Below are 13,613 nucleotides of genomic sequence, written 5' to 3' on the forward strand. Positions count from 1 at the left end.
AGAAACACACCAGGTACAGACAGAAGTCAACAGAGACGCAAAGCGGGAGTATACGAACGGTATACTCCTCCAGTCGGCCCTGACGTAGGACCAATGAGATAGGGGAGATAGCGTTAGAGAAGGGAGCTATCCGGGGTTAGAGGAGGAAAGAGGCGAGGACGGTGAGGTGGTGAGGTGGTGAGATCAGGTACACCGAGGTCAGTAGGTCGACTGGAGATAATTGCTACGTAGCGTAGCTCTTGCAATAGAATAATAGTTGGGTTCAATGCGCTACGGAGTAAACCATGGATCCCAAATGGCGGTTAGCGCTAAAGTTACAACCATTACAATACCAGCACCCGATACTTTTCTTTTTTTTTCCTATATACAAGACCCCATTGAGAGAAAGTCCCCTCCGGTCGCCAGTCCAGCCAATCACCGGCCAAGATCTAGAAGCATTACGGTAAGAAGGCCGTCACTACTGCGGCCGTCAGCTCCACCGGCGATCCGCAGAAGGTCGAGAATCTCCTGTACGGTAAACCCCCGTACGCGAATTAAGTAATGGATGCCGTTTGCAGAACCGCTCATTTCCCAAATTGGACGGATGTCATCGCTTCCCTGCTTACTGGATCTGGACTTGATCGCGTTTTCCCCTGGTATTGAAAGTTTCCCATTAGAACATCTTCATCAACTATTTACCGAAAAGGGAGACAGACTACAATCGACCATAAAATATGGAACACGAAAAAGAAAAAGTAAAAGAGAGAAGAAAAACAAGAATCTCTCTTCATGATGGGTCCATGGCTTGCCACCGAAACACAATGCTTGGGATTTGCTTCACTTACTACGACTAGACCATGTCCTGCAAGTTTCAATGCTGGAACATCACTCGTCGACGTCCGCTGCACTGCCTCACTCCATTTCTCCGTCATCGATTTGTTATTTATTATTTATTATATTTTTTTATTTTTTCCACACACTGACCTCCTCCCTTTTTCTTGTTCCTCTCCTTTTTAAAAGAAAATAAAATAAAAACAATTAAATATTTTCCCATATTAATTTTCCCACCATTCCTAGTTTAATAACTTAAAAGAACATTGGGATGTTGGTCCCGTGATCCTTTAACCACTTTGGTTGATATACACCGTTTTCGGGCTCTATTCAATGCAATGCAAGTATCCTCATACCACAAGAGAGAGAGAGAGAGAAAAGAAAAGCATAAGCTCCGTTATCATTCTTTCTGGGACCTATTTATCAGACCTGCTACACATATTCAAGATATTTCCTGCATGACCAGCAGTGATATGACCTATGGACGATTTCTGTCCGCAGTAGGAGTTGAGATTCCGATCTCCCCGCCGTGTCTCTAAGATTGTTTGACGCCGAAAAGGGGGCCCACTTGATAACATTACACGACAACCACCTCCAAAAGGGGGAGGCGAGTCATACAATTCAATATAGATAGATAGATTCCCTGCCACTGATGCACCGATGCACACGGTGGTGTTGTTTTGATCCGAAACTTTAATTCTTGAGGAGCCCGAAAGTATTGATCCTTGAATGTTGATGTGGTTGGTAAAAGTATACTGACTATTTACCCCATACATACAGGCGACAATGAGGCCCGCAACGGACACTGGGGAGACAAAAAGGAAAAAAGAAAATTAAAAAAATTTTCAAACCTGCTGCGAGCCGGCCAATATCATTTTTCTCACATGAACCAATCTCATCATGTCCGTTGCACCGTTCAACTCCTTGATGGGGGTCGTTTCATTGCCGCGGACGAATAATGAACTCCGGGGCTTGGCAAATGGGCGGTGCAAAGGAAAGGGACCCATAACACGTCTCCAACAGTCTAGCCCTTGCGATTTTTTCTTTTTTATTTTTTTTGATGACTTTTCTCCTCATCATTTTGATGCCGTTCGCGTTCGATCCATCCAGGGCGCTTCGACTGGTTCGCTTGGGCGGTTGCATTACTCGTTCTTCAGGTCTAGCCTCGCTCAACTCTAGACACACGGAGTACCTGTACCTTGTGTACTCCATACAATCTTCATACCCTAGATAATATGGGTGGATACTTCTCCAAACGAAGCGAGCCGTGGGTACGGGAACCAAGTACGAGGTGCCATACTGTCTCATAGTATGATATGTGGCAGTTACACCAACGTCGATGGTCTGATAGGACAACGGAACGAAGCGTGGTCCAATGCAATGCAGTGATATCTCTTGAATAGCACAATACTGCGTCATTTGTAACCACGCGGATATGACAGGGGTAATAGTAAGCATGACGATACCGAGGCGAGTATATCAGTGATCGTGCATGTTGTTTTACCATCTCGTAGCTAGCTTGACCATCTAGACCCGTCCTGGTTAAACTGAGGGTTTACTATCGGTTCTAGAAAAAGACTACTGCCATCACTAGTTCGACATGTATGACGCGAGCATAAGCCGTACGCAGCACTTCGGTTTACCCGCCGCAGATATTGAACATGTGTTATGGAAGCATGTCCTCCGTATACCGTTTGATCTCGTCCTTGGTTGAGTATGTGGGGCGATCAGGTTTTCTTTCAATCCATAACTGCTCGACAGTTTGTAATCTGACATGTTAACTATCACCACGATACCGTACTGGATAGACATTCAGAGATTATCAATCTCTCTCACCATGCATATAAGCATACCCTAAACACCACCCCTGCTTATCAAAAAATAACAATTCACAAAACACACTAAAGAAGACGGAAAGCCACATGCAAGGATAATTAATCTTCTGCCAAACAACATGTCGAGAAGGACCCACTCCTTAACACGTACTCTATAAGTGTACTAATCTCCAGAGGAACGAACACAGCCTCCAAACGCTTATCACAATAGACAGGTACAGGACAGGAAGTGGACTTCCACCTTCCTCTTTCGTACCTACTAATGGTATATCCATGTATGTCTGTACCCCCAAGGAAAGCATCTGAATTAATACCTCATACAACGCCAGAGACCCAACATTCCTCAACCTCAACCTAAGGAATCCAACCAACCTATGGCAGAAGGAATGGCGGTCTGTGGTTTCGTTTGTGTGAGAGGGGGTAGAGTTCGCCAACTCACTCTCAATATCTGCATATCACCTGGTCACGATACCCCCATGGACTTGGGTCGATATGTCTTGATTCGGGAAGAGACCGACGGTGTCCCGTCCAACCTCAATCGTTCTATCGAGATAGTTTATTCCTTCCGTGGACAGGAACGACTGCGCGAACGTCGCGTCGTCTAGCGGTAATCTAGACTGAAACATTTTATTCAATTCATTACATCTTCAGGGCCGTCCATTCGTATTCTCCAACTCGGCCGTAGTCGTATTGTTCGCTCGATGGAGAACCCAAGCACTGCCCTCTTCGACGGAGCAATACAATGCAATGCAATGATGTATGTACACAGGGCACACCATTGTCCTACTCGATGGGGCCTTTCTGCTTCGTGACAGTCTAGTTCGTCGGATAACCTTTTTCTGTCAAGCAAGGCTTTGGCGTGAGCTGTGGGTATTAGGTATCCATGACCCATGACACCGAGTATGAGTTTGGTTAATATTAAAGTTTGATTCTTGTTTTTACTCGGGATTCGGGAAGCAAGCTTTTAGTTGATATATTCAATAGTTTGCAGACTGCGCCACGATGGCGACGGGGTTGATGGCGTGGATACTAGAGTATTTACCTTGTTTATGGAGCTTTATTGGTCCAGTTTGAGGTGAAGTAAATATCCAAATCAGGTCAGGTATGTGTAGAAAACATGATTGCGCAAGATTGAGCAAGGAGTACGGAGTAAGGATTTCACAATATCCTATACGAAGTATTAACTAGAGAGCGAGCGAAATATCCATGAGAAAATGCCATGCCAATTCTTGATGTGGTGTTGTAATCGAGCCAAACCCCTGAAAAAAAAGCGCCCGAATAATAAAACACTCCCTCTTAAATCCTGTCCAGATGTGATGGTTTGACCAGAACCCTCCCGCCAACGATGAGAGAACATAAATAAGAAAAGAGGGTAATATACACCAGCTCAGTCATAAGATATGTAAGTACATGTGCATTTCACTGCGCCTCCTGGAGGTCAATGTCCTCATCGGGCACTTCAACATTCCAAATGCCCAAAGACTCGCCTCCCAGAAGCTTCTTGCCGGGCCTCGCTTGCGTGTTGACCATGGCCTTACTGGCCAAGGCTAACGCGTCCACGAGCTCCGCCATTCGACGAGACGCCACAAAGGCGCTAGTTAGATACTCATTTTCGGACACTTGCATTGCCAGGTTCATGCACTGCACCAGAAGTTCACTGGTAAGCACATGTCCGGCATAGTACAGCGCATTGTGATAGTCGAGGAAAAGCTCCGGGATATAGGTCTTTCGGATTTCTTCCAGCTCGGCTCGTTCGGTTTCTGTATTGGCCATTGGTGTCAGCATACGTCCCTTCATGTATTCTCGAGGATGTCTTACCGTCCTCAGCCCCCATGAGCCACTCATCCAGCAGTGCGTCAACGTGCACAGAAACTTCATCTAACGACTCCTGAAGATCTTCCTTCAGGTTTTTGATCGTGCCAGAATCGCGTCTGTGTTTATTCCTGTACAACGTTAGTCGGCTAGATCCTTCCCAGCAAATTCCCCATATCAAGGGGCAGGTTACTTACTTATCGAGCTTCTCGCAAACCACAGCAAACCACTCTAGTGCATTAAATGCCAGAATAAGCTCTTCCAAGTCACGCATAGTTTGCGATTGTTGGATTAAAAGACTTGTTTGCTCATCGGAGGGCAATCTATTCGTTAAGGATCGGTTGCGCTTATGAGGAGAGCCGAACAGCCTCGACTTGGTCGGACTGGAGGGCTCTGGAGTTGACGGTTCTACCCCATCCTCAACGCCAAAGGGTAAATCTGTCAGATCAAACCCAAATGACTCCCGTGATATATCTGACAACCTCATACGTCTACTCAACTCCCGAGCAGCAGCAAGTCTCCCACTAACTGTAGAATATATAAGTCAATACCATGTCCGAGGTAGTTGGAGGCACACAGACATACCAAAGAATTTCCTGTACAGCAAAGCACCCAGTTGGCAGATCCTCCCCCATTGTCCATCAACATAGCGAAGCCACTCCAGACTCCGAATGACGCGTTCTTCCGTACCAGATACATCGGTTCCAATGTAATCCTTCTTGACTGGTACCACCTCAGGCAGGCCATCCTTGCGACGAACAACCTTGGGGTACCGCTTAAGCGTGCTTGAATGCTCAACTGAAGAGACGCTGGCGCTAACCCACTGCCATTGATCACGCAAGACAGCTTCAACATCGATACCATGGTTCTCCATGAGCCTGACTTGTTGTCGTCTCTCCCGCGGGTCGACTACCTCAATCAGGATCTGGCCAAGCACAGAGTGTGCCTGGTATGTTGGTAGAAGCGATGCATAGAGAGGGATGATATCGTAAATCCGGGCTTCCTCCAAGTTAGCAATATATCCAATGACATTGATAGACGCATTAGTCGAGAACTGTGTATCTGAGCGCACATAGCCGAGTGATTTCGCAATAATGTAGAGATGAGTCGCAATCCTCAAGGCATCGTCGTCCTCAGCCGCAATCAGTAAAGAGTCATCCACGGCAGCGGGTGGAAGATCTGGTACGAAAGACAGATCTCCCTTGCTCGCCGCCGCTTGTGATACCGCTTTCGCCAAGGAGTGGAAAAACGAGTCGTACCCTTTACCCAGGATAGCGGCCTGGATAGTTCTATACGGGTTGCGTGCCTCGACCCCGACGCGATCGTTGCCCTTTGTATACAGCACAAATTTGTTCACATCGGCATATCCCACAGGCTCGGGAACAAATGCAACAGGAACAGTCGGCGAGTGATTGAGTTTCCGTTGAAACTGCTTGCAGAACCCTTGATAGCGGGAGAGCACAACGCTGTTGAAATAAACGTAAAGGTAGTCATCCCAGCTTTGGCAGACCTTAAAGGCAGCTTCTGTCTCGCCACAAAGCAATGCATAGACGGCGCGCTCGAAATCTTCGGTTCCTTGGCTACGCGCCAAAGCAGAGCAAGCGTTTCGCCAGGTGGTTTGTGACCGCCAATTCATCATACGCGTGGTTCCATCGTCAACAGGTGTCCGTTCCCCGCGAGAAGAGCCTGCATCCACGCTCGAGCCACACAAACTAACTGCTCGCCAATTCTCTAGGCAGGATTCCGCCCACTCCCGAATCTTTGTCCAGCTTTCGCCCTGTCTCAGCATCTTCCAGCAAGTCATCCAAGTCGCGCGCTCATGGAACTGATCCTGTTTCTGAAGCTTTTGTTTTTGCCGAGTGACCGCATCAGGATCCAATTGGGTAACCATTGATTCTGACTTCTCCGAGACTAAGAGCGAGGCGGCAACAGCTGGGTCGTTAGGCTCGAGGGGTTGAGGCCAAGCTCGCAGTCGCTTTTGGCCTTTGATGGTCTCCTTGGTATAGAGCCAGCCGTGGGTCCACATCCCTTGGCCCCTCTCGGCCTGTGCCTCTAACTCCGAGATTATCGAATCGATGTCCTGACTTGCTGACTTTGAAGTGTGCTCCAGCCATTTCATGATGATCACGCATTCCAGGGCATAGTGGTCAGCACCCACGAACTGTTCCCAAATTTCGCGATCGGTCGAGTAGCGGTGAAGATTCTGGAAGGCATTCTCTTGAGCTTGTTTGGCACTGTCCCTGCTTGGGGGATCGTTGATACTGATTAGATTTAGAAGGAGCTGCCAAGTGTTCGCTTCTAGCTGTAATCTTTGAAGCTCCTCCTGTGTCTTGGGATCCTGCGCCGCTGTTCCGTTGGTTCGGCCGGTATTCCACCCCATCTTTGCGCGCCTCAGAGTGTTCTGTTTAGAGATATCCTCGATAGAATCATTTGCAAGATTTTGATAGCTTTTCACCAATTGGTAGGCAGCTTGGTAATTCTCCAACTCGCTATCACGGTTCTCTTTTTGCTTGAAACGGTCGAGCTTTTCTGCGAATGCCTCGATTTGGCGCGTGACCCGATCCGCGGTTCGGCGAAGAGGATGCAATGCCTGCTGTGCGCCAGCAGATGTGAATAGTTCCGGAGTTGTCATGTCGAACGCTTCTAAAGACCGTCAGCCTTTCACCGGAGCCAATATATTGAGAGATAAGCCGTACTGTGACCATTTTGGAAGGGACCAAGGTCTAACGGCGACTCACTGCCGCCGTTTATTCCATTCGTCTCCCCAACCGAATCGTTGTACTCCTCATCCTCCTCGTACTCTTCTACCTCCTCTTCCTCTTCCATATCCTCATCATCTTGTTCATTGGCGTCGATGTCTTCTTCGTCATCCATTGGTTCGTCATCGTCGTCGTCTATCTCGATGATCTCCGGGTCATTCGATGTCGACCCTCGGGCAGCCTGGGAGAGAAAATAGTTGGCGCACCGCCAAAAGAAGTAGTCGCGAAAACAAATAAACTCACATTTACTGACGTAAAGCCAGCGGACCCCGCGGGCTTTATTAAAGGAGCCATGGCGCGTGAGAATGACCACCGTCGCTGTTCTCACAACAGTTTTCAGTGCGGCTCCGCTTGATGAGAATCTGTAGCTTTAAACAGGGTTTGGGGGAAGAACTTCTGTTCTGCTCGAATGCTGAACGGGCGTGTTTTGGGGCCGACCGCCCGCTAACTCCGATTGAGTTTAGCGCTGTCGGCCAGCACACGCATTTAAAAATCCTCAACATTTTTTTCTCGTTCTTCCTTTTTTCTTTTTCTTCATCAAATGTCTATAGGCAATCATTAGAGTCTCGGAACGAGCGCTTCAATCTTCGTTCAGGTCAATCGGCCTCTTTGCGTGCTCAAGATTGTCTTAGAGGAATTATGGCAATTCTTACAACTATTCTAGAACCTCCTGACGCATGAGGGCTGAGATTGCAAAGGGATTGTCACATCGCTTCATATAACTTTATTTCTATTCCTCTCTGGGGTACTTTATGTTGGCCCAGGCTTAGCAGCTCGTAGTTCATATATGGACAGTAGTATGTACAGTTCTTGTTACCATGGACAAGAAGCATCCATGCAAGGGAAAAGAGCAAAAACTTTCTCAGTTTTGACCGCGTTGTTTCATCCTCAGCTTGAGCAGACTGGGCTTGGGGCAACTGGGTGTCTTCGCATCCTCCCCTTGAGCTTGGTAGAAGGCGTTACAGCATTCATACAGGGCATTTATCTGAGATTGGCACTTTTCCTCCTGGTATGAGTTCTTCGTTAAACAGCCTGCAATGGTTAGTCATGAGCATCATGAACTATATATATCCGGGGGCGGTTGGTCTCTGTAGTACTTTGAATTGCGCACTTGGCCCATCAGCAAAGAGTTCACCGCGGATGGCTGAAGGAGACCAAACTTACCGCCCGTGGATGGCATGGAGGGTCGTATGCCAGATCCTCTTTGAGTCCTCCCTATATTATCTGTCACTCCTGATTCAAGTGGAATATCACTTCGTCTTCTGAGTCTCTTACCATGACGCAATGGTATCCAGGAACAGCAATATCAGAAACAAAGGAAAAAGAAAAGTAACTTGTTGGTTAAGCCGACTTTATATATCACTATGCAATTATAAATCCTTTCAAAGAAAAAAAAAACAAACACATAAATCCCCAAGGGTAATGAAACGTGAACTGCCAGAGATTCAGCGCCACAACAAACAAGCCATATACATAGAAGGAACCGGAATCAGGACCTGCGCCGCAAAATAGATTATCCGTGAGTATTCATTGATTGCCGGTGGTGGGGGTCGCCTTCGCATCGCTGCCAGCCCATTGACATCTATCCATTCGCATCTTCAGCTCTTCTATTACTACGTCCTCAGCTGAGCCCTTTCCGTCATCTGGTGTCTTTTCATCATCGCCGAACCCTTGATCACCTCCATGTAAGTTCTTCTATCTCTGTCAACTCTCACTTCTCCGCCACCTGTTGCGACGAAACTATCGCACCAGAGCTGACATTCCACTCAAACACAGCAATACGCCACCTACTTCACGCTCATCGCAAATCCTTTTTGCCCTCACAGTTCCAAAATGGCCGACGCAGGACTCCCCGCTGGAGATACCACTCCCGTTGAACACCTCAACATCAAAGTGACCGATAACAACAACGAAGTGTTTTTCAAGATCAAGCGGTCGACGCAGCTCAAGAAGCTGATGGACGCGTTCTGTGAGCGTCAAGGGAAGCAATTTTCTACTGTCCGTTTCTTGTTCGACGGAACTCGTGTACGCCCGGAAGACACGCCAGAAACTGTATGTTTACCTTACCTCCACACTTTGCGCATTCAGATTACCTGGCTAACATCCGTTTCTTACCCCGCTTTAGCTGGAAATGGCCGACGGCGATACCTTGGAAGTTCACCAGGAGCAGATCGGAGGTTAGGAGGCCCGTCCCACTACTTGTGTTTCACTTCTTGTCACTTCCTTTTTTCCTTCATCCGTCGCATTTTGAGACACACAGGCGCAATGGTGTTAGCGTTGGCCCGGTCGGGCTTTAGCTGGGACGGGGTCGCCTACGGGCTTGATTTAAGCTTAGAAAAGCTTAGACACGAGCGAACCAAAATCATGCTGGGCTGTGGATAGGTTATCTAAGTATTACGAATTAACTACTTACGACACAGTACTTCTCCCTTGGGTTAAGCATGCAAATTCTGGTCACCGTATTTAAGAACTAGTAGTAGTGTTATTGTCCTTGCCGTTTGTCTGATCCAGATCAGACTCTAGGGAATTCACACAAAGAACACAAGTAAAACCGGGCGTGCCGTACACCCTTGTACTATACCTCAATATAAAACACCTACGAAGGATTCAACCAAGCATTCCCATGTAAAGGACAAGCAATCACACCGCACTATACAGGACATCGAGAGAGAAAAGAACGGTATTAAAAGAGCCAGTGTCACGTATGTCAGAGATATAAACGGCAAATAGAACAGAGAGAGAATCCTAATCATCCCAAACAGCAGTCTTCGCCCGTTCCTCCTCCTCCTTAGCTTTAGCCGCCGCCTCCCGCTCCTGATTACGCCGTTTGATCTCCTTCTCTTTCACAGCACGATCATATGCACGCTGCTCCTCCGTCCGCTTCGGGGCCCGAAGCCCCAAAGCACCTGCAATCAATCTCCCCGCAACAGCAGTCTGCTTCTCCGGCCTCCGGGACGGGGACCTGGAATCAGACGTCCGAGGCGACACACCGCCAGAATTAGGATACACCGGCACAGAGCCCCATGTCTGGGAGGTCTGGGGGGAAATCGGAGTGGGCGGGGGATCTAAGGGCCCCTCTGCGGTGGTGACGGATGGCGACAGCGATGAACTAGCACATCCTGGGGAGTTGATGTCCGGTTCCGACTCGTCCGCCTCGTCTTCCCATGAGTCGGCCACAACGGGGGCCTTCTTCTTGGGATTTGCTGCCTTGGCCGTGGTGGTTCTCACCGCCGGGCGGGCAATGTCCTTCACGGGGCTATTGGTACTGAGGGAGAGTTCGCGGAGGGATGATTGGAGCTCCGTGGTGGTGGCTTCTGAAATAGACATTAAGGGCGGTTTGTCAGTGAGGTTGAAATGTATAAAAAAATAATAAATAGTAATATATAGGTGTACGAAGGGGTTAGGAGTGTGGAAAGTTGAGATAGTAGTTGCCCCAAGAGCGGGCAAAGTATAACTTTTTGGGTTGGGAGGGAAAGTAAAAAGCAGACCGCACAGGGTCAATGGTTGCGAGGGATAATCACGGACCCTTGGATTCTGGACCGGGCTTTGCCATGTCAGTTGTTTCTCTTAATAGTCGGCCAGATGGTCGGAGTCGACAGCCGTTTCAAAGATCCGCAATTGACGGAAGAGAGGATATTAATAGCATTGGAGGTGGAAATAATGAATGTCGTCAGTCGTGGAGAAGTTGAACCCCACCATTCCTTCGGCCGCCCGCTTCCATTGGCCTGTGCCGGGGACGTCCAGAACAGTCGCTTTGTTCATGAATCTAGAGGTCTTGGAGAGAGCACCTGACAAGGACACCTGCTGCCGGGTGAATGGATCCTTTACTACAATCCCAACCCGGCCCAGGAGACTACTACTTATATGCCAGCATGGAAGGTCTGATTTTACCTCCTTCAATGTATCTGATCTTTCTCCTTCCTCTTGTTTTGTTTTCCCATTGGTTACACTTTAGAGCATTTCTGTACGTTTATTGGCATTACTAGTCAATCCCCCTTGGCCAACCCTTGACGCCACAGCATTCGGTTCAAGTCAATGGGTTGGCTTTTAACCATCCAAATCCTGTATCAACCGAGAAGATCACCGTCCACATATGTTGTTGTTCTTCTGAAGGTACTAATATGTACAAGGTTCTTATGAGCAAATATGACTTCATCCTGAGGCAAATCTCATTATTGAAGGCCCCCGACCAATCGCAAGCCCTTTTATTCTACATTGCTTGTACATGAAAGTCACATGGACAGGATGATCGACAGCGTGCCTTGATATCACCCCGGATTTGACATCGTTCCAATGGCAGGGGTCAACAAAGGGTATGAACAAAGAGAAGGCTAATTTAACATGGTAGGCATCCATGCTTATATTTTCATGCCGAACCACACCTTTGGTCCGGGTACGCAATCTTGGATTGTGGGGAACACAACCCTTACCTACAAACATCAAGGCGTGTCGCCAACTCGATATACCAATTTAACGCCGCTCACATTCCCCTGTTGCACCAACTCCACACCTTCTAGTACGCCTTGCAAACCTCCTTCACCGATTCTGACTGGATGAGGCTTCAACTTGTTTTCAGCGAGAAGTGTTTCCGTCAATTGGGTGAACATCTTTGCAAACTCAAAGTCCTCAGCGCTTGCCGGGAAATGTTTGCCATACAATTCGAAAGGTTCACCGCGAAACGTCATCATGATGCTCCGGGTACAGGCGACATCTTGTCGTGGGATATCATTAAGTAGAATGGTACCGTATCGGCACCCGGGATTCGTTGACAGAGCGGTCATGCAGGTTCGAACTCCTTGTTCGGAACCGATTGTATCCCAGACCAGCTGGAGTTCCCCTTTCGTGTAACGATGGATCTGCTCCCCACATGATGGATCGTTATAGTCAAAGACTGCTTCAGCGCCGCGTGATTTGACCAGATCTACATTCCTAGGGGAGCAAGTTGTGAGGACCGAATAGCCGGCCCTATATATCTTGTTAGGAATCCGCGTACTCATATCAAGTCAGCAGGACACGGGCTCACAGCTTGGCATATTGGATGGCAAGAGTTCCCGCCGACGTGCTACCACCATAAACCAGGATGTACTCTTTCCGTTGAATAGGATCAAGGGGGAGATTCAGCCCCAGTTTCTGAAATAGACCTTGACCGCATGTAATCGCACTGACGCCGATACCAGCTGCTTCTTCGAAGCTCATGCTATCTGGCATTCTGATGCAGACATCCCCTTTTGCAACGATAAACTCTGCGAATGACCCATCATCTGGATTCCGGTTATTAGCACCATGAGTACAGCCACACACCCGGTCACCTTTATTCCAACGCTTGTTGACAGCTGGTCCGATGTCTACGACAATACCGGCGAAGTCGCAGCCAGCTAGGCCATGTTTCGCCCCTCTTCCCTGACTGATCGCCTTGCAGTCAGTTGGATTTAGGGCAACGGTCACAGTTTTAATGAGAAGGTAGTCGTCACGAAGCCTAGGGATGGGCCGTGAGCTCACCACCGTAGCGGTGGTGCCATTCAGAACAATGGCTTTCATTTTAAGAGTAGATGAAGGTTCGACCTTTGCGCATTGCGCTGCATGTTGCAAACTATCAAGAAATACGTCGCGTATACTAGTTATGGCTATTGAGTATTATAGAATGCAATTAGTCATGTCAGGCACTGAATGCTTGTATGCTTTGATAATCCTGCGTTGTTGGTTTGTAATCAGCGAATGCGCCCTCTAACTAGCCTCATGTACCTGCACTTGTCCCGGGGATAAGCTGGTAGAGAAACCAATCACGATTAACTGTCTGGTATTTAAGTATGCATATGTCCGATAATTCCTCCGTCCAACTCCACAGGAAAGCGACTTTAGTTATCTAAAAATGATAAGATTATGGGCCAAAGACTTGGACTCACATAGTATCGACCAAAGGACTACAATATAGGGAGATACTGTTGTCGGAAATACGTTACATACTAGTATAAACAAAGAACATGTTCCCGGATGCACATTGTTCTATCAATGTGCCTTTCTTTTGAAACTAATATATATCTCTTGGTCTTAAGATGCTTAGAATTTCACAAACTAGTGATACTTGCTGGATCTGGCCCCCTATAAATACACACTCCATCCATGAGAAGCAAACAAAACTTCGATAATGAATTATATCCAATGAAAGATCACAACCACACCAACATTGAAAACACACCCATATGGAGTCGATTTGCCAAGAAAAATAGAACACGTTCCGAGTGACACCACGCACCACAGTTCCGAGAGGACCAATCACAATCCATTACGGGGCGCCCGCAAACCCTCGGAAACAATCGGTGCGGAGTCCGAGACCGGCACCCACACTCTCCATCTCCCGAGGTATTGTTTCTCCTCTTCAAATCTATCTCCCCAGGCA

The 13,613-nt window shown here is 47.8% G+C and overlaps 4 protein-coding genes across 4 annotated transcripts; 1 reads left to right on the forward strand and 3 right to left on the reverse strand.

The window, feature by feature from the left end:
- Positions 1–4,064: 4,064 nt before the first annotated feature.
- On the reverse strand, positions 4,065–7,510 carry ANOM_007126 (nucleoporin Nup84/Nup107 family protein; the record flags this gene model as incomplete). The annotated part of the gene is made up of 6 exons (XM_015552382.1): positions 4,065–4,405; positions 4,464–4,588; positions 4,655–4,985; positions 5,043–7,100; positions 7,154–7,397; positions 7,460–7,510. The coding sequence occupies 6 exons, from the start codon at positions 7,508–7,510 to the stop codon at positions 4,065–4,067; spliced, it is 3,150 nt and encodes a 1,049-aa protein (XP_015405216.1).
- Positions 7,511–9,049: 1,539 nt separating this feature from the next.
- On the forward strand, positions 9,050–9,398 carry ANOM_007127 (SUMO family protein SMT3; the record flags this gene model as incomplete). The annotated part of the gene is made up of 2 exons (XM_015552383.1): positions 9,050–9,268; positions 9,342–9,398. 2 exons carry the CDS (start codon positions 9,050–9,052, stop codon positions 9,396–9,398), a joined length of 276 nt encoding a protein of 91 aa, XP_015405215.1.
- Positions 9,399–9,961: 563 nt separating this feature from the next.
- Positions 9,962–10,543, reverse strand: ANOM_007128 (uncharacterized protein; the record flags this gene model as incomplete). Its single annotated transcript, XM_015552384.1, has 1 exon — positions 9,962–10,543. The coding sequence occupies one exon, from the start codon at positions 10,541–10,543 to the stop codon at positions 9,962–9,964; it is 582 nt and encodes a 193-aa protein (XP_015405218.1).
- Positions 10,544–11,655: 1,112 nt separating this feature from the next.
- Positions 11,656–12,754, reverse strand: ANOM_007129 (zinc-binding alcohol dehydrogenase family protein; the record flags this gene model as incomplete). Its single annotated transcript, XM_015552385.1, has 2 exons — positions 11,656–12,181; positions 12,240–12,754. The coding sequence occupies 2 exons, from the start codon at positions 12,752–12,754 to the stop codon at positions 11,656–11,658; spliced, it is 1,041 nt and encodes a 346-aa protein (XP_015405217.1).
- Positions 12,755–13,613: the final 859 nt, after the last annotated feature.

The sequence above is a fragment of the Aspergillus nomiae genome, assembly GCF_001204775.2.
Source record: "Aspergillus nomiae NRRL 13137 chromosome Unknown contig00216, whole genome shotgun sequence".
In the NCBI taxonomy this organism is placed as follows: domain Eukaryota; kingdom Fungi; phylum Ascomycota; class Eurotiomycetes; order Eurotiales; family Aspergillaceae; genus Aspergillus; species Aspergillus nomiae.